General features: G+C 43.1%; 1 protein-coding gene across 1 annotated transcript; it reads right to left on the minus strand.

Moving 5' to 3' along the window:
- Window positions 1-2,494: 2,494 nt before the first annotated feature.
- Window positions 2,495-12,174, minus strand: LOC120060536 (serine/threonine/tyrosine-interacting protein A-like). The gene is made up of 11 exons (XM_039009927.1): window positions 11,986-12,174; window positions 11,503-11,535; window positions 11,299-11,352; window positions 10,346-10,443; window positions 10,176-10,236; window positions 6,329-6,365; window positions 4,895-4,934; window positions 4,698-4,748; window positions 4,510-4,582; window positions 4,224-4,317; window positions 2,495-3,077 (listed from the first exon to the last, which is right to left on the minus strand). The coding sequence occupies exons 1-11, from the start codon at window positions 12,043-12,045 to the stop codon at window positions 3,004-3,006; spliced, it is 675 nt and encodes a 224-aa protein (XP_038865855.1). The 5' UTR covers window positions 12,046-12,174; the 3' UTR covers window positions 2,495-3,003.
- Between the last annotated feature and the right edge of the window lie 6,058 nt (window positions 12,175-18,232).

Genomic DNA, 18,232 nt, shown 5'->3' on the forward strand with positions numbered 1-18,232 from the left:
CAGATTAACACCCACTGTGGACAGTGTCAGGAAAGTATTGCTCATTGATATGTAATTCCAACTAAAAGTCTTACAATAACCAGTTACAGCCACCACTTTTACACAGACACAACGAGATAAAGTTTGTTAAGGCACTAGGGTGCACTGGAATGTTCGGGTCCCCTTAGGTAAAGATAAAACTTAGTGGTTCGTCGTGAGTGAGAAGAGTGTGTTGTTCGGCAAAGTTCCTCTCAGGTGAGTTGGATAAGGCTTCCTCGATAAGTGTTTTTGGCTTCTAAGGAGATGGGATCATTCGTCCCACGTGCGTGGCCTCGCCTTGTGGAACTTGATCTAATTTCTGGTTAGTAAGTCCTCTAATTTATAGGGAGACTAACAGAAGGTGGGCTCTAATGGCCGGACAGTGTCATTGGGACCACTCCGTTGATTGAAAGGATTCAGCATAGCAATATTCACATGATATAAACCTGAGACTTACTCATAAGTGTTCACAGCATATTTTTCTTGTCCGGAAGACAGTTTCACATTCCCCATGATGAAAAACGTAGACTGTAGAGTACAAACATGACCATGGTTACCTTTACACACTATGTTACAGCAACATCCACATTATACCCCATTTTAATGCCAGAAGTTACAGTATATCAACATGTCATCCATGAGTCCTTCGGTTTTAAATGTCCTTTTGCACTCTAGGCGCCATTTTATCTTTGTCAATATTTGCAGTGTTGACACTTCTTTTTCAAGACCTCTGCAATCCGCCCTGGCATGCTGTCAATTAGCTTCTGGGCCACATCCTGACTGATGGCAGCCCGTTCTTGAATAATCAATGCTTGGAGTTTGTCAGAATTTGTGGGGTTTTGTTTGTCCACCCGCCACTTGAGGATTTACCACAAGTTCTCAATGTGATTAAGGTCTGGGGAGTTTCCTGGCCATGGAAATATCTATGTTTTGTTCCCCGAGCCACTTAGTTATCACTTTTGCCTTATGGCAAGGTGCTCCATCATGCTGGAAAAGGCATTGTTCGTCACCAAACTGTTCCTGGATGGTTGGGAGAAGTTGCTCTCGGAGGATGTGTTGGTACCATTCTTTATTCATGGCTGTGTTCTTAGGCAAAATTGTGAGTGAGCCCACTCCCTTGGCTGAGAAGCAACTCCACACATGAATGGTCTCAGGAAGCTTTACTGTTGGCATGACACAGGACTGATGGTAGAGCTCATCTTGTCTTCTCCGGACAAACTTTTTTCCAGATGCCCCAAACAATCGGAAAAGGGGATTCATCAGAGAAAACGACTTTACCCCAGTCCTCAGGAGTTCAATCCCTGTACCTTTTGCAGAATATCAGTCTGTCCCTGATGTTTTTCCTGGAGATAAGTGTTTTTTTTGCTGCCCTTCTTGACACCAGGCCATCCTCCAAAAGTCTTCGCCTCACTGTCCGTGCAGATGCACTCACACCTGCCTGCTGCCATTCCTGAGCAAGCTCTGTACTGGTGGTGCCCCAATCCCGCAGCTGAATCAACTTTAGGAGACGGTCCTGGCGCTTGCTGGACTTTCTTGGGTGCCCTGAAACCTTCTTCACAACAATTGAACCGCTCTCCTTCTTGATGATCTGATAAATGGTTGATTTAGGTGCAATCTTACGTGCAGCAATATCCTTGCCTGTGAAGCCCTTTTTGTACAAAGCAATGATGACGGCACGTGTTTCCTTGCAGTTAACCATGATTGACAGAGGAAGAACAATGAATCCAAGCACCACCCTCCTTTTGAAGCATCCAGTCTGTTATTCAAACTCAATCAGCATGACAGAGGGATCTCCAGCCTTGTCCTCGTCAACACACACCTGTGTTAACGAGAGAATCACTGACATGTCAGCTGGTCCTTTTGTGGCAGGGCTGAAATGCAGTGGAAATGTTTTTTTTGGGGATTCAGTTCATTTGCATGGCAAAGAGGGACTTTGCAATTCATCTGATCACTCTTCATTACATTCTGGAGTATATGCAAATTGCCATCATACAAACTGAGGCAGCAGACTTTGAAAATTAATATTGGTTTCATTCTCAACTTTTGGCCACGACTGTACACCGGTTGTATTCGGCGCATGTGACAAATACAATTTGATTTGACATGGGTTGCATCAGCCCTCAGGAAGTTTGTAATCAAGAGGAAATTCTGTCGCATAAAATACATAGCTACAGTACATTTGGTATCAGATATCAAAGAATTTCCATGTATATGTGTGGGGTAAATTAAATGTAATTGTAGTGAAAGGTTGTTTATTCAACCTTGGTTTTTTAAACTATTAGTCATAACTGGAGACATTTGTATTTGATCATTTAATTATAAGAATACATTCTATGTAAAATGCAAATAAATACTTTAACATTCGACTGGTTGTTACTTTGTCTATTGCTCGAAATACAAAAACCTGATTTATACTACTTGGGTGCATTGACTTTTACGTTAACTTGATAATCTAGAAATGACAGTACAACAGACATGTTAGCAGTCTGTTTATTGAGCAGTGGGTCGTTAATTCTCTGGCAAGCTTTCTCTCCCTTTCACTTAAATACCATCACATTTTAAGCCTGATCTCTGTCCAACACTCCCAAATCCCAAATATGGGCCTCCATCTCTCCATAAGGCATTGACATTCTATTACTGTCCCTTACGCCAACTGCCACCTTCTGGCGAGAAATAACAATTCAAGTATCAAAAGTGCATTATTGCAATACTGTCCCGCTGAAAATGCAAAATGCTTTAAATAGTATAAAACTGCAAAAAACATCAGTGCATACAGCAAAAAAATAATAATCACTTATGAAACTGTACCCCCCTCCCTTTGGTCTCAGACGTCAGGAAGCGAACCCAATCCCCCACCCTTCCCCGTTAGAAAAATTGAAATATTTACATTTTTAATCCCAATAAAAATGTTTGTTAAAAAAAAAAAAATGAAAAAAAAAAGAAGAGTGCACTGTATGCAAAGACACCGCTATCTGCATAATAAACCTATCCGTTCTGTGCAGCAGTGACCTGCATTCCCCCGAAGTCCTCGTCTTCCTCCAGGCTTCGTTTCAGGCTGCCTGCGAAGTACAGACATTTACAGGGTCAAACATCCAGAAATAAAGAAAGGGAAAGACAGCAGTGACTGGTGGTGAACTTAAAAGGGATACTTCGGGACAATATGCTACCTTACATTTTTTTCAAACTGCACGCAGAGCCATAAAAATGGCATCTGTGAGTTTGTCTGAATCTGGGTAAGTAGGAAATTACCGAAGTATCCCTTTAATAAACGTTGTATAAACACCTGAATTTCATGGGAAAGAACCACTTGTTTTTGGGCACTTTTGAGAGCATCAATTCTGTTCAGTTGCTGATCAACTTCTTTCAATGCATATTGTAACATGGGGATAAAAGTTGAGCCTACATGTCGACTGCATAAACCACATGATTGGCGGTCATGCCGTTTTGATTTAAGTTTTGATTCAAGTCTCTGCAGTTGCTCCTCATCCACTGCACCCTGCAGCTATTGTGGAAAGCACAATTGTCCCCCAATCATTAATTAGGGTGTTTAGCTTGACCTACGTGAACCTGAATAAGAATAATTTGCCACGATTTATAAGCTGTAGTGCCCCCATATACTCTACTGGCAGACCGCAGTCGGACTTCAACCCGATATCATATAAACTCTCATAGGGCATGGAAAATGTGTAGAATTGCGGGAAATTAGCTTTAAAATGAAAAATTCTATCTCCGCCAAGAGGGCTGTGAACAGTTTGGGTCGCATGGGTTTCGAGGTGGGGGTTTGCCACCTAGGAAAGGTGTGTGACCGGAACTTCTCAAATAGTACTTGAGTACCCCTGCTATAGTGGATCCAAACGAATGTGATATTTGAGACCTCTCACCGCAATATGATATTTAGTTTGAGTGTTTTTAAATGTGTTGGACGATGTAGGGTGGTAGAATGTCACAATAAACTCTTCTCTAACTAAAACCTCTATTGAACAACGGTGGCAATTTTGACGCTGCCCTGTTGCTATATGAGCTTTGCGGTTGGAAAACCACTAAATGTGTTGTCTGTACATAAGAACCTCCGCCGACTGCAATCGAGGGCATTCTAGGCCGTTGGTAAGTCATCTTAAAATGCACCCATGGTGACACAGACGTGTCTGGTAAGCGTGGAATGAGCCCAGGTTCCTGTAACCTGAATGGAAGATGCACACACTGACCTGGCATTCCAGCATGCAGGGAGAACGATCTGCCCAGCTGTATTGGTGACATCATCTTGATGGTTAGTTTAGCTGAGTAGATCGCTTCATATTCCTAGAAAACCCGACATCAAGAGATGGAGAGCGCAGCATTTACAAACCATTCAGACAGAAATGTCTCGTATCAAGCAGACATCCATCTGCCACATTTGTAAAGTTGAAAACCATTGAATATGCCTCATGTAATCTCAGTGATCAGAGCTGTTTGAAAGATTATGAGTTCACGACTTGATACACAGGACCCTACCTGTAATTGATGCACAAAGCCCACGTTAGGGTTGATGCAGAATCTCCTCTCCTGAACGTGGCTGAAAGCATCCCTGTAGAAGAACCAGCACATTTCAGAAGGACATTTTACTAGATATTTGGTCACAATGCATCTGGACAGTGTCTGTGCAATAAATTAAACCTGCTTGGTTTGTTGAACGGTCTTACCTGTACTTTATGCCAAATGTCTCCATAAGGTATGCAATAACTAAGGCAGCGCTGAAAGGACAAGACAATTGTGATTGAGAGTAATACTGGTCTAACAGGAAGATCAAGCATGATCAATAGACAAGCAGGCAAGAAGAGTATTTTCAAACACTATGGATCTATTCAAAATCAAATCGATAACATGAGATGTGACAAACCTTCTTGATATCCCTGCGTTTCCATGAACTAGTACCTTTCCTATGTGAACAAGACAAGGACAGAGTCAAGATATAAGTGGGGTCACTTATAAATTCCCTTGTTTTTGAAAGAAAAGCTAATTTTTTGTCCATTAAAACAACAAATGGATCAGAAAGTGTAGACATTGATAATGTTGTTATTGACTAGTGTAGCTGGAAACAGCTGATTTTTTATGGCATATCTACATAGGCGTACAGAGGCCCAATATCAGTAACCATCACTCCTGTGTTCCAATGGCATGTTGTGTTAGCTAATCCAAGTTTATCATTTTAAAAAGGCTAATATTGATCATTAGATTGATCACTTTTTGCAATTATGGTAGCACAGCTGAAAACTGTAGTTCTGATTAAAGGAGGAATAAAACTGGCCTTTAGACTAGTTGAATATCTGGAGCATCAGCATTTGTGGGTTCGATTACAGGCTAAAAATGGCTAGAAACAAAGAACTTTCTTCTGAAACTCGTCAGTCTATTCTTGTTCTGAGAAATGAAGGCTATTCCATGCGAGAAATGGCCAAGAAACTGAAGATCTGGTACAACGCCGTGTACTAGTCCCTTCACAGAACAGCGCAAACTGGCCCTAACCAGAATAGAAAGAGTGGGAGTCCCCAATGCACAATTGAGCAAGAGGACAAGTACATTAGAGCGTCTAGTTTGAGAAACAGATGCCTCCCAAGTCCTCAACTGGCCGTTTCATTAAATAGTACCCGCAAAACACCAGTCTCAACATCAACAGTGAAGAGGCGACTCCGGGATGCTGGCCTTCTAGGCAGAGTTGCAAAGAAAAAGCCATATCTCAGACTGGTCAATAAAAAGAAAAGATGGGCAAAAGAACACAGACACTGGACAGAGGAACTCTGCCTAGACGGCCAGCATCCCAGATTCGCCTCTTCACTGTTAACGTTGAGACTGGTGTTTTGCGGGTACTATTTAATGAAGTTGCCAGTTGAGGACCTGTGAGGCGTCTGTTTCTCAAACTAGACACTAATGTACTTGTCCTCTTGCTCAGTTGTGCACTGGGGCCTCCCACTCCTCTTTCTATTCTAGTTAGAGCCAGTTTGCGCTGTTCTGTGAAGGGAAAGGTACAGCATTTACAACATTAACAATGTCTACGCTGTATTTCTGATCAATTTGATGGTCTTTTAATGGACAACATTTTTAGCTTTTCTTTCAAAAACAAGGACATTTAAGTGACCCCAAACTTTTGAACGGTAGTGTATATTGTAAAGAGTTCAAAAGTACTGTATAGTACTGCAAATTCCAACAATTCTCAAGGTGCAGGGTACAAGAACTGTAACATTGAAGTAAAAGTACCCGCACACAGTTATACGCACACAGTATATTGCAACTAAATTCTAAAGACAAGATACTATTCAATTAAAGAAATGTTTATTACCTCCACTGGCTAAACAGCCATCAATAAATTCTTTAATCTGTGGAGAGAAAAATATATACATTTAGGCCTTTAACAATAACATGACAGGGCAGGCAAGGTACAGAGGCAATGTGCGGGGGCACCGGTTAGTCAAGGTAATATGTACATGTAGGTAGAGTTAAAGTAACTATGCATAGATAATAAATAGAGTAGCAGCAGCGTAGGGAGGCAATGCAAATAGTCTGGGTAGCCATTTGACCAGCTGTTCAGGAGTCTTATGGGTTGGGGGAAGAAGCCTTTTGGACGTAGACCTGGCGCTCCGGTACCGCTTGCCGTGCGGTAGCAGAGAGAACAGTCTATGACTAGGGTGGCTGGTGTCTGACAATTTTCAGGGCCTTCCTCGGACACCGCCTGGTATAGAGGCCGAGCAGGCCATACCAGGCAGTGATGCAACCAGTCAGGATGCTCTCAATGGTGCAGCTGTAAAACTTTGAGGATCTGAAGACCCATGGTGTGTGTCTTGGTGTGTTTGGACCATGATAGTTTGTTGGTGAAGTGGACACCAAGGAAATTGAAGCTCTCAACCTGCTCCACTTCAGCCCCGTCGATGAGAATGGGGGTGTGGCCGGTCCTCTTTTTCCAGTAGTCCACAATCATCTCCTTTGTCTTGATCACGTTGAGGGATAGGTTGTTGTCCTGGCACCACTCGGCCAGGTCTCTGACCTCCTCACTATAGGCGGTCTCATTGTTGTCGGTGATCAGGCCTACTACTGTTGTGTCATCGGCAAACTTAATGATGGTGTTGGAGTCGTGCCTGGCCATGCAGTCATGAGTGAACAGGGAGTACAGGAGGAGACTGAGCACGCACCCCTGAGGGGCCCCCATGTTGAGGATCAGCGTGGCAGATGTGTTGTTACCTACCCCTACCACCCGGGCGTGGCCCATCAGGAAGTCCAGGATCCAGTTGCAGAGGGAGGTGTTTAGTCCTACGGTCCTTAGCTTAGTGATGAGCTTTGAGGGCACTATGGTGTTGAACGCTGAGCTGTAGTCAATGAATAGCATTCTAACATCAGTGTTATTTTTGTCCAGGTGGGAAAGGGCAGTGTGGAGTGCAATAGAAATTACATCATTTGTGGATCTGTTGGGGTGGTATGCAAATTGGAGTGGGTCTAGGGTTTCTGGGATAATGGTGTTGATGTGAGCGATGACTGGCCTTTCAAAGCACTTCATGGTTACAGACATGAGTGCTATGGGTCGGTAGTCATTTTGGCAGGTTAACTTAGTGTTCTTGGGCACAGGGACTATGGTGGTCTGCTTGAAACAAGTTGGTATTACAGACTCAGGGAGAGATTAAAAATGTCAATGAAGACACTTGCCAGTTGGTCAGCGCATGCTCGGAATACACGTCCTGGTAATCCGTCAGTACGATTCGATCTTATTCCAGTATTGACGCTTTGCCTGTTTGATGGTTCTTCGGAGGGCATACCGGGATTTATTATAAGCTTCCCGGGTTAGAGTCCCACTCCTTGAAAGCGGCAGCTCTACCCTTTAGCTAAGTGCGGATGTTGCCTGTAAGCCATGGCTTCTGGTTGGGGTATGTACAGTTGAAGTCGGAAGTTTACATACACCTTAGCCAAATACATTTAAACTCCGTTTTTCACAATTCCAAATCCTACTAAAAATTCCCTTTCTTAGGTCAGTTATGATCACCACTTAATTTTACGAATGTGAAATGTCAGAATAACAGTAGAGAAAGATTTTTCAGCTTTTATTTATTTCATCACATTCTCAGTGGGTCAGAAGTTTACATATACTAATTGAGTGTTTGGTAGCATTGCCTTTAAATTGTTTAACTTGGGTCAAACGTTTTGGGCAGCCTTCCTCAAGCTTCCCACAATAAGTTGGGTGAATTTTGGAACATTACTCCTGACAGAGCTGGTGTAATTGAGTCAGGTTTCTAGGCCTCCTTGCGCACACACGCTTTTTCAGTTCTGCCCACACATTTTCTATAGGCTTGAGGTCAGGGCTTTGTGATGGTCACTCCAATACATTGACTTTGTTGTTCTTAAGCCATTTTGCCGCAACTTTGGAAGTATGCTTGGAGTCAATGTCCATTTGGAAGACCCATTTGCGACCAAGCTTTAACTTCCTGACTGATGTCTTGAGCTGTTGCTTCAATATATCAACATAATTTTACTTCCTCATGATGCCATCTATTTTGTGAAGTACACCAGTCCCTCCTGCAGCAAAGCACCCCCACAACATGATGCAGCCACCCCTGTGCTTCACGGTTGGGATGGTGTTCTTCAGCTTGCAAGCATCCCCCCCATTTCCTTCAAACATAACGATGGTCATTATGGCCAAACAGTTCTTTTTTTGTTTCATCAGACCAGAGGACATTTCTCCAAAAAGTACGATCTTTGTCCCCATGTGAAGTATGTTAGGATTTATGTTTATGCACTATAGGCTGTTAGCATATTGATTGAAGGTGAATGATGTTTTGTTGCACACACACACACACAATACAGAGGGGGGTAGGTGTGTAAAAACTGACCACCACAGGCCATAAAAGCTGTGGACAGTCTGGAGAGGGGAGGGGTGCATCTCTCTAGACCAACCAGGAGTTTAGAATACTGGACAATACCATATTAGGAACTGTTTCAGTGAATGGTCGAGGGGGACACAAGATGGAGCTGCTCTACCCAACAACCAGATGTGGAGAAGGAAAACGCCAAGGGGCTTGGACAAGTTTGGGGGCCCACAAAGGAGGAGCAAGAGTATGAACCATGCTAAACCTCTACTATGATAGGCCAACTGGACAAGTTGAGAATAAACTTGTCATAATATAAAACTACTATTTTGAGTACATTCCACAGTTCTCTGATCTACCCTGCGCGGAGATCCAGTGAACCCGTATATACGAAAATTGCATTTCCCATTTATCGTTTGAGTTTAATTAAAATACTTAAAATATATTCGGTGACTATGAATCACATTTTGTCCTGATGCCAGATTTGAACTGACGCAAATCTCTTTCAAGTAACAAACCGTAGTCTGGCTTTTTTTATGGTGGTTTTGGAGCAGTGGCTTCTTCCTTGCTGAGCGGCATTTCAGGTTATGTCGATATAGGACACGTTTTACTGTGGATATATACTTCTGTACCCGTTTCCTCCAGTATCTTTACAAGTTCCCTTGCTGTTGTTCTGGGATTGATTTGCACTTTTCACACCAATGTACGTTCATCTCTAGGAGACAGAACATGTCTCCTTCCAGAGCGGTATGACGGCTGCGTGGTCCAATGGTGTTTATACTTGCATACTATTGTTTGGCACTGAGTTTGAAGGTAGGCCTTGAAATACATCCACAGGTACACATCCAATTGACTCAAATGATGTCAATGAGCCTATCAGAAGCTTCTAAAGCCATTACATCATTTCTGGAATGTTCTAAACTGTTTAAAGGCACAGTCAACTTATTGAATGTAAACTTCTGACCCACTGGAATTGTGATACAGTGAAGTATAAGTGAAATAATCTAATCTGTCTGTTAACAATTATTGGAAAAATTACTTGTCATGCACAAAGTAGACTTGCCAAAACTATAGTTTGGAGTGGAGTGGTTGAAAAACGAGTTTTAATGACTCCAACCTAAGTGTATTTAAACTTCCGACCTCAATTGCACTTATTGATGAAGCCAGTGACTGATATGGTGTACTCCTCAATGCCATCGGAAGAATCCCGGAACATATTCCAGTCTGTGCTAGCAAAACAGTCCTGTAGCTAAGCATCTGCTTCAGCTGACCACTTTTTTTAATTGACCGACTGCAATACTATGTAACATTATCCACCACACTCATGCTGAAACTCACCATAGGGAAATATCGAATTATGTTTTCCACAGGATTGTCAGCAATATCTAAAACAAGGTATCTAAAAACAGAAGAAAGCAGGCCACATTAATTAGCTGATATATTAAGTGAGAGATGTCATTGGCTGAGTTATAAACACCACAAGTACCTGTTCTCAGTTTGTCGCTTACCTAAATTTATGTGGGAAGTTGGGCTTTATAAAATTGGCCTCGATATCTTGGCGGACACACACCATGTGCGTTATCCCCTGTCTTTCAAGGACGGAAAGCTAAAAGAGAACAAAAGAGTTGAGTTCACTTTTTGAGATTCTACAGTATGTTGTTATTTTATAGTCCAGGGCCCGGTTTCCCAAAATCATCTCTCTAGGAGCTGATCCGTCGTTAGTATTGTGGAATAATTATAATTTCATGGTAAGTTTTGAATGGAGAAGGCTGATCAGAGAGCAGCCCTGCCTTTCTGTCGATCCTATCAGTATCAACACATGCTCCAACGACACACGTCATTCGGCCGTTGTAGGATCATTAAAACACTCGTAAGCATTAGTTCCATCGCTATAGGAAAACCGTGCTGAGGACCTTCAATGTTTCGATGACCAACGTAGAGGGCCGGTGTGGGTTCTGGCTTTTGATCTAGCCAAGCAGAAACACATCTGCTTCTAGTAATCAACTAAACCCAGTCTATAGTCAAGACTTTGACAGGTTGAATCAGGGGTGTAATCATTACGCCAATTCTGTTGCAAAATGTTTTGTCTATTGCAAATTAGCGTTACTTGTGGCGGAGTGGACTAAGACACTGCATCTCAGTGCAAGAGGCGTGGTTCGACTGGTTCGAATCTAGGCTGCATCACACCCGGGCCGTGATTGGGAGTCCCATAGGGCGGCGCACAATTGGCCCAGCGTCTTCCGGGTTCGGCTGGGGTAGGCCGTCATTGTAAATAAGAATTTGTTCTTAACTGACTTGCTAAAAAAAGGTTAAATAAAAATATTTGGGTAGTTTCATTCCGTTTGGTTCTTAAACAGTAAACGGTTTCCGCTTGACTGGTCTGGAACAAATGCCTACACCCACACCTGCCCTCAGCAGATAAGAATAGCCACCCCAGCAGATTTACGGGATACCAAATTACCTTGCTTTTCATAGCAGCTGAGTAGGGACCTAAAAACAGGCCTGGTAGAATCTCCTAAAACAACAGATGAACAGGTTTTAGGTACATTATTATGAGATTACATGATTTAGCTATTATAGCTAATATCACTCAGCAGCAGTCACTTTTGGTGCCCCTTACAATAATTCCATTTTGGGGACAAAAAGGGCAACTAGCTAACGGTACCTGCATCTCTCTTCTCATTGGATACGCCCAGTCCTGTGGAATAGATCAGAAAATCAATGGAATATGTTAACTGACTGGTTAGTTCGTTCTCTTAGCCGGGCAGTAGTCATCTGCCACAAGATACCCCTACCCGGATGTGTTATTGTAGCGAGCATAAGCTACACTTGCCAATGGGACAGCTAGCTGAACTCTTTCGACTGGCGATATGTGGTTAGGTAGTTAGCAAACTAGCTAGGTAAATTAGCTAGGTAGCTAACGGAAAACATAATTTGATCAGAAATGTGATTCAAGAGAATTTGAAAAATGCTTCAGACATGATTACATTTAGCTAAAAGTCCGATTTAGCGAGTGAGATTACATTTTATTAGACTAAGTTGTTCATGTTAAGGGCTGTTTTTGAGTATGCTCGCAAGTTAGCTAAGTTGTTCATGACATTTGCTAGCTAACCAGAAAGATTTTGTTAGCTTGAATGCTAGCGCTTACCAATAGGTCATCCTTTGACGCAGGAAGGGACGGGAACTGAAGTTTATTATCCTCGTCCATGTTGCAGTGTACTCAGGCGGACGTGGCCTAGGCCTGTCGCACGGTTTTCGTGGTTTGCTAAGTGTATAATTGCAGGAGTTTGTTTTGAGGTTGCGTATATATGTCCGCCATGCTGCTCCTTCGGAGGAGTCACGTGACCAAAGACAGTAACGTCATGAGTTACGTAGATGTCGTTCGTCACTAGTTACCACATCCACAAAGTCATAAACCATGCCTATTTCTACAATTTATCTTCTTAAAATGGGATTTTAAACCTATCCGTCAACCTAACCACGCGGCTAACCTTATGCCAAAACATAAACTTAAATTAAGACTAAAACTGGTTGTTTTCATGGTAACTAGTGGAAACCATTCTTCTTCTCCTGTGATGTTTTAGGGCAAACGGTGTATTGCCGCCCACTACTGGATGCTGGAAATTAAAAAAGGTTCCGTGCTATCTGGTTCATTGGAACGTCCCTACCCCCACTGAATTTGAAATTGAAAAAGGTTAAGATTATGGTTAGGTTTATGGTTAAGGTTAGAGTAGGGATGTCCCAATGATCCCGGATGACAAATAAAAAAAGGGATATCCAAAACGTAAAATGGAATTCACTCAAATGTCCCAAAAAAACTAAATACAAAACAAAAACGTAAAACCCTCAGTCCCTCAAAACACACTCAGAGCCCTACTTAGGCCTGATTGTCCATTCCATATTTTCCATTTTACTTTGACCTGTCCTGTTTTTAGGGTGTGTTGTTTGTTAACATGTCAGCACTTTTTTATTTGATGGGCGCCATTTAGTTTAGGCTATTTGATCAGAGAAACCTGCGTGATGTAAAAACTGTCTGTCTCATTACATTGTCATACATTTTATCTACAGCCTGTAGGCCACAGAAAAGGTCACATACTCTTTCTACAGATATATGCTATATCTGCTACATGATTTATGTTCGATTTTTTTTTTGAATGTTGGGAGAGCGCCGCAACGATGCGTCGCTCCAACAGCACCCCGGAGAGGCGATAAATATTTTGCAAAGTGGGCACTGCTTTACAAAGTGGGCACTGCTTATGCCACAGGGTGGCATCAGCGCTCACTTAAAAAGCCCCTATTCCAGTGGTTGAGATAATTTGTCATTGTTTTTGAGCAGAGTTATGTGAAGTTTTATGTGTTGTTGGAGGTGAGTCTTGGTCAGTTTAGTTCAGAAAATGCTGCCCTTGTCAGTCTGACGCCATAGGGGGCCGCCTAATCTACATCTGCAGTTTATCACCATAGCAATAAATGCCAAAATATCTACTTCCTTCATGACAATGGTGCCAGAGAAGGCAGACGTTTTACATGCCCCCAACCGATTGTATTTTGTTGTTTGTTTATTTGCGTTGTTTGTAACATATTTTTTTACTTATTTTGTACATAATGTTGCTGCTACAGTCTCTTATGACCGAAAATAACTTCTGAACATCAGGACCGTGATTACTCACCATGGACTGGCAGAATCCTTTTTTCTTTTCATGAGTCTGATGAGCCCGACGTGAACGATATACTGCTTTCTCGGGAACAGGCCCAGATCCCCGTGATTTGCATGAAGAGGAGGTGGAGAAAAAGGGTCCAGAGGGCGGGCTGCCTTCTGATAATTCGTAGGCGATCAAATAAACCCCCACTTCCTTCCATTCTGCTAGCAAACGTGCAATCTTTGGACAATGAAATAGATGACCTACGTGGAAGATTAAACTACCAACGGGACATTCAAAACTGTAATATCTTATGCTTCACGGAGTCGTGGCTGAATGACGACACTATCAACATACAGCTGGCTGGTTATACGCTGCACCGGCAGGAAAGAACAGCGGCTTCTGGTAAGACAAAGGGTGGCGGACTATGTATTTTGTAAATAACAGCTGGTGCACAATATCTAAGGAAGTCTCAAGCTATTGCTCGCCTGAGGTAGAGTATCTCATGATAAGCTGTAGACCACACTATCTACCTAGAGAGTTTTCATCTGCATTTTTCGCAACTGTTTACATACCACCACAATCAGAGGCTGGCACTAAGACAGCATTGAATGAGCTGTATTCCACCATAAGCAAACAGGAAAACGCTCACCCAGAGGCGACGCTCCTAGTTGCCGGGGACTTTAATGCAGGGAAACTTAAACCAAATTTCTATCACCTTTACTCCACACACAGAGACGCATGTAAAGCTCTCCCTCACCCTCCATTTGGCAAATCTTAAAATAATGATATCCTCCTGATTCCTGCTTACAAGCAAAAATTAAAGCAGGACGCACCAGTGACTAGATCAATTTAAAAAATGGTCAGATGAAGCAGATGCTAAGGTACAGGACTGTTTTGCTAGCACAGACTGGAATATGTTCCGGGATTCCTCCGATGTCATTGAGGAGTACATCACATCAGTCATTGGCTGATCAATAAGTGCATCGATGACGTCGTCCCCACAGTGACCGTACGTACATACCCCAACCAGAAGCCATGGATTACAGGCAACAGTCGCACTGAGCTAAAGGGTAGAGCTGCCGCTTTCAAGGAGCGGGACTCTAACCCGGAACCTTATAAGAAATCCTGCTATGCCCTCCGACGAATGCCCTCCTCCATCAAACAGGCAAAGTGTCAATACAGGACTAAGATTGAATCGTACTACATCGGCTCTGACCCACTTTAATTTGCATACCGCCTCAACAGATCCCCAAATGATGCAATCTCTATTGCACTCCACACTGCCCTTTCCCACCTGGACAAAAGGAACACCGATGTGAGAATGCTATTCATTGACTACAGCTCAGCGTTCAACACCATAGTGCCTTCAAAGCTCATCACTAAGCTAAGGACCCTGGGACTAAACACCTCCCTCTGCAACTGGATCCTGGACTTCCTGACGGGCCACCCCTAGGTGGTAAGGGTAGGTAACAACACATCTGCCACGCTGATCCTCAACACAGGGGCCCCTCGGGGGTGCGTGTTCAGTCTCCTCCTGTACTCCCTGTTCACTCATGACTGCATGGCCAGGCACGACTCCAACACCATCATTAAGTTTGCCGATGACACAACAGTAGTAGGCCTGATCACCGACAACAATGAGACAGCCTATAGGGAGGAGGTCAGAGACCTGGCCGAGTGGTGCCAGGACAACAAACTCTCCCTCAATGTGATCAAGACAAAGGAGATGATTGTGGACTACTGGAAAAAGAGGACCGGCCACACCCCCATTCTCATCGACGGGGCTGAAGTGGAGCAGGTTGAGAGCTTCAAGTTCCTTGGTGTCCACTTCACCAACAAACTATCATGGTCCAAACACACCAAGACAATCGAGGGCACGACAAAGCCTATTCCCGCACAGGAGACTGAAAACATGTGGCATGGGTCCTCAGATCCTCAAAGTTCTACAGCTGCACCATTGAGAGCATCCTGACTGGTTGCATCACTGCCTGGTATGGCAACTGCTCGGCCTCGGACCGCAAGGCACTACAGAGGGTAGTGCGTACGGCCCAGTACATCGCTGGGACCAAGCTTCCTGCCAAGTCTACGTCCAAAAGGCTTCTTCCCCCAACCCATGACTCCTGAACAGCTGGTCAAATGGCTACTATTTGCATTGCCCCCCTACGCTGCTGCTATTCTCTATTTATTATCTAGTCACTTTAACTCTACCTACATGTACATATTACCTCAATTACCTTAACTAACCGGTGCCCCCGCACATTGACTCTGTACCTCTAACCCCTGTATATAGCCTCGCTATTGTTATTTTACCGCTGCTCTTTAATTATTTGTGACTGTTATTTTTCATTTTTTATTAAAAAAAAATGTTAACTGCATTGTTGGTTAAGGGCTTGTAAGTAAGCATTTCACTGTAAGGTGTTGTATTCGGCGCATGTGACAAATAAAATGTGTGGTGCCTCGGACCGCAAGGCACCACATAGGGTGGTGCATACGGCCCAGTACATCACTGGGGCCAAGCTTCCTGCCATCCAGGACCTCTACATCAGGTGGTGTCAGAGGATGGCCATAAAAATGGTCAAAGACTCCAGCTACCCTAGTCATAGACTGTTCTCTCTGCTACCACAGGGCAAGCAGTACCGGAGCGCCACGTCTAGGTCCAAGAGGCTTCTAAACAGCTTCTACCCCCAAGCCATAAGACTCCTGAACACCTAATCAAATGGCTACCCAGACTATTTGCATTGTGACTAATAACATTTGATTTGATCTGGATCCTGCACTTTGAGAACGTCACCCACAGCACTGGACTGCAGTGTCTCCACAGCAACTGACCCACTAGAACATTATTAAAACTTTTTTTTCGCTGCCTCTGCATTGGAGAAATGCTGAACAGCATTTTATCCAAGCAATCTCTGCCCCCACCCTTACAGGACATTCAGGGAACTCATGTGCATAGCTGCAGGAAGTAGGGGGGCTGAGGGTGCTGCGGCACCCCCTGATGAATCATAATAATAAAAAAATATATAATTAAACTGGGCCTTTACTACTCCTGTATGAGCAGATCAAAATAGCCGTCAGCAGCGCAGGGACAGAACATTTTCAGCACCCCCACCACTAAACATCTTCCAGGGGCCATGCTCATGTGCATGCTTCCCACCACAATTGCGATATTCAACATCATCATCTTCTGCAACAAAATAATCACTCAAGTCATACTCTCTGCAACACTTGACACATGCCCAAATGCTTTGCATTTGGAACACTGCAGTAAGCTGGGTACAAATGCCCTCACAGGGTAACTCACATATCCAAACTCCTCATAAAAGAACAATAATACAGACGTACTCTCTATCTTCTTTCCAGTGAAAATAAACATCAATCGTCGCGCCCCAACTACACTCCAGACATTTTCATATTGGTCTTCTCCGCCCGAACTTCCACAGAGACTCCAGAAAAAACACCCTTCATCGGTGCTCTGCTCCGATGGCAGTCACCTCTTTCTCCTTGATTCTGGTGAGGCGCAACGCATACTCCTTTTGTTCTGGCGACACACATAAAAAATACAGAATTCCAGTTCTCGTCAGCCTCAAAGATTCCACTTTACCCAACAGATTCTTCACCATTTAACATCAAACGGATCTCCCAGGTACATCTTCTTATCCTTAAACCACGCTGCTACTACAAACTGTGAAGTAGGCCTAGTTGAAGTATTTGTCTTAGGACAGCACAATACATTATACTAAAAATCCATGAGCAGTAGGCTTACTAGATGTTGCTTTAACTGTGATTTGAGCTCTCTTTATCTGTCCTTCAGTGACTGTTGTCCATCCAGTATTCTCGTCACCTTCATTCTCATCTTTGCTAGTGCCATCAGATTCAAACTCAGCATCTGCTTCCGCCATTCTCTGCTCACCATGTAATGTGTTCTCAACTGCTCTGTGTAAAAAAACAAACAGGAGAAGGACTCGAGAGAATTAAGCAAGCAGTTGGAGCTGAATTTTCATTTCAGGTATATTAGTATAGACTCAGTTACAATGAACTTCACTAGTCCACTGTATCAATAGGCTTAACTCTACGTACAACCATCCATGCAATATTTTCGTAATTACATACTGTACATACATGATGGTGATCATGATGAGGATGATGAAGATGGTGACGTAGAACAGACAAACATACAGTCAAGAAACATGCAAAATACATAAATGTATAGTAAGATACAGCTCAGTGCAATTGAATTCCCTTTGCAGCTGTGACATTAAAGTTAGTATCAGTTAGAATCATTTATTGTGCTGTCCTAAGACAAATACTTCCTGTACAGTCTCTGTGTGCATACAGTATAATGACCTGTGTGTGTACTGTATGTGTGCTTGTTTGTGTGTGCTTGCGTGTGTGTGTGTGTGCGTGTAGACAAATGTTTGTGTCAGATGGCAACAGACTCAGGTCATGACAGATGACTTTTTACTTTGTGGATGGCTCTTGTAACCATCACTGTCCTTGGAGCAGAGATAAATAGAATACATAAAAGATGAGTGTGTGTGTAATATGAGTGTGACAGATTTCTTAAGATAATTGTTTTAATCGCAGTAGATGCTATGTGACTGAACAACACGGCAAGGCATGGCACAAGTAGCAGAGAGACATAAGCATCGGAAAATGTTAAGATGAAGATTCCGCCCATGATGTACTGCATATGCATTCACAGGGTAGGTACATATCAAGAGTCGCTTTATGTGAAGAGAGAGAAGAGGACCACTG

The sequence above is a fragment of the Salvelinus namaycush genome, chromosome 15 (genome assembly GCF_016432855.1).
Source record: "Salvelinus namaycush isolate Seneca chromosome 15, SaNama_1.0, whole genome shotgun sequence".
In the NCBI taxonomy this organism is placed as follows: domain Eukaryota; kingdom Metazoa; phylum Chordata; class Actinopteri; order Salmoniformes; family Salmonidae; genus Salvelinus; species Salvelinus namaycush.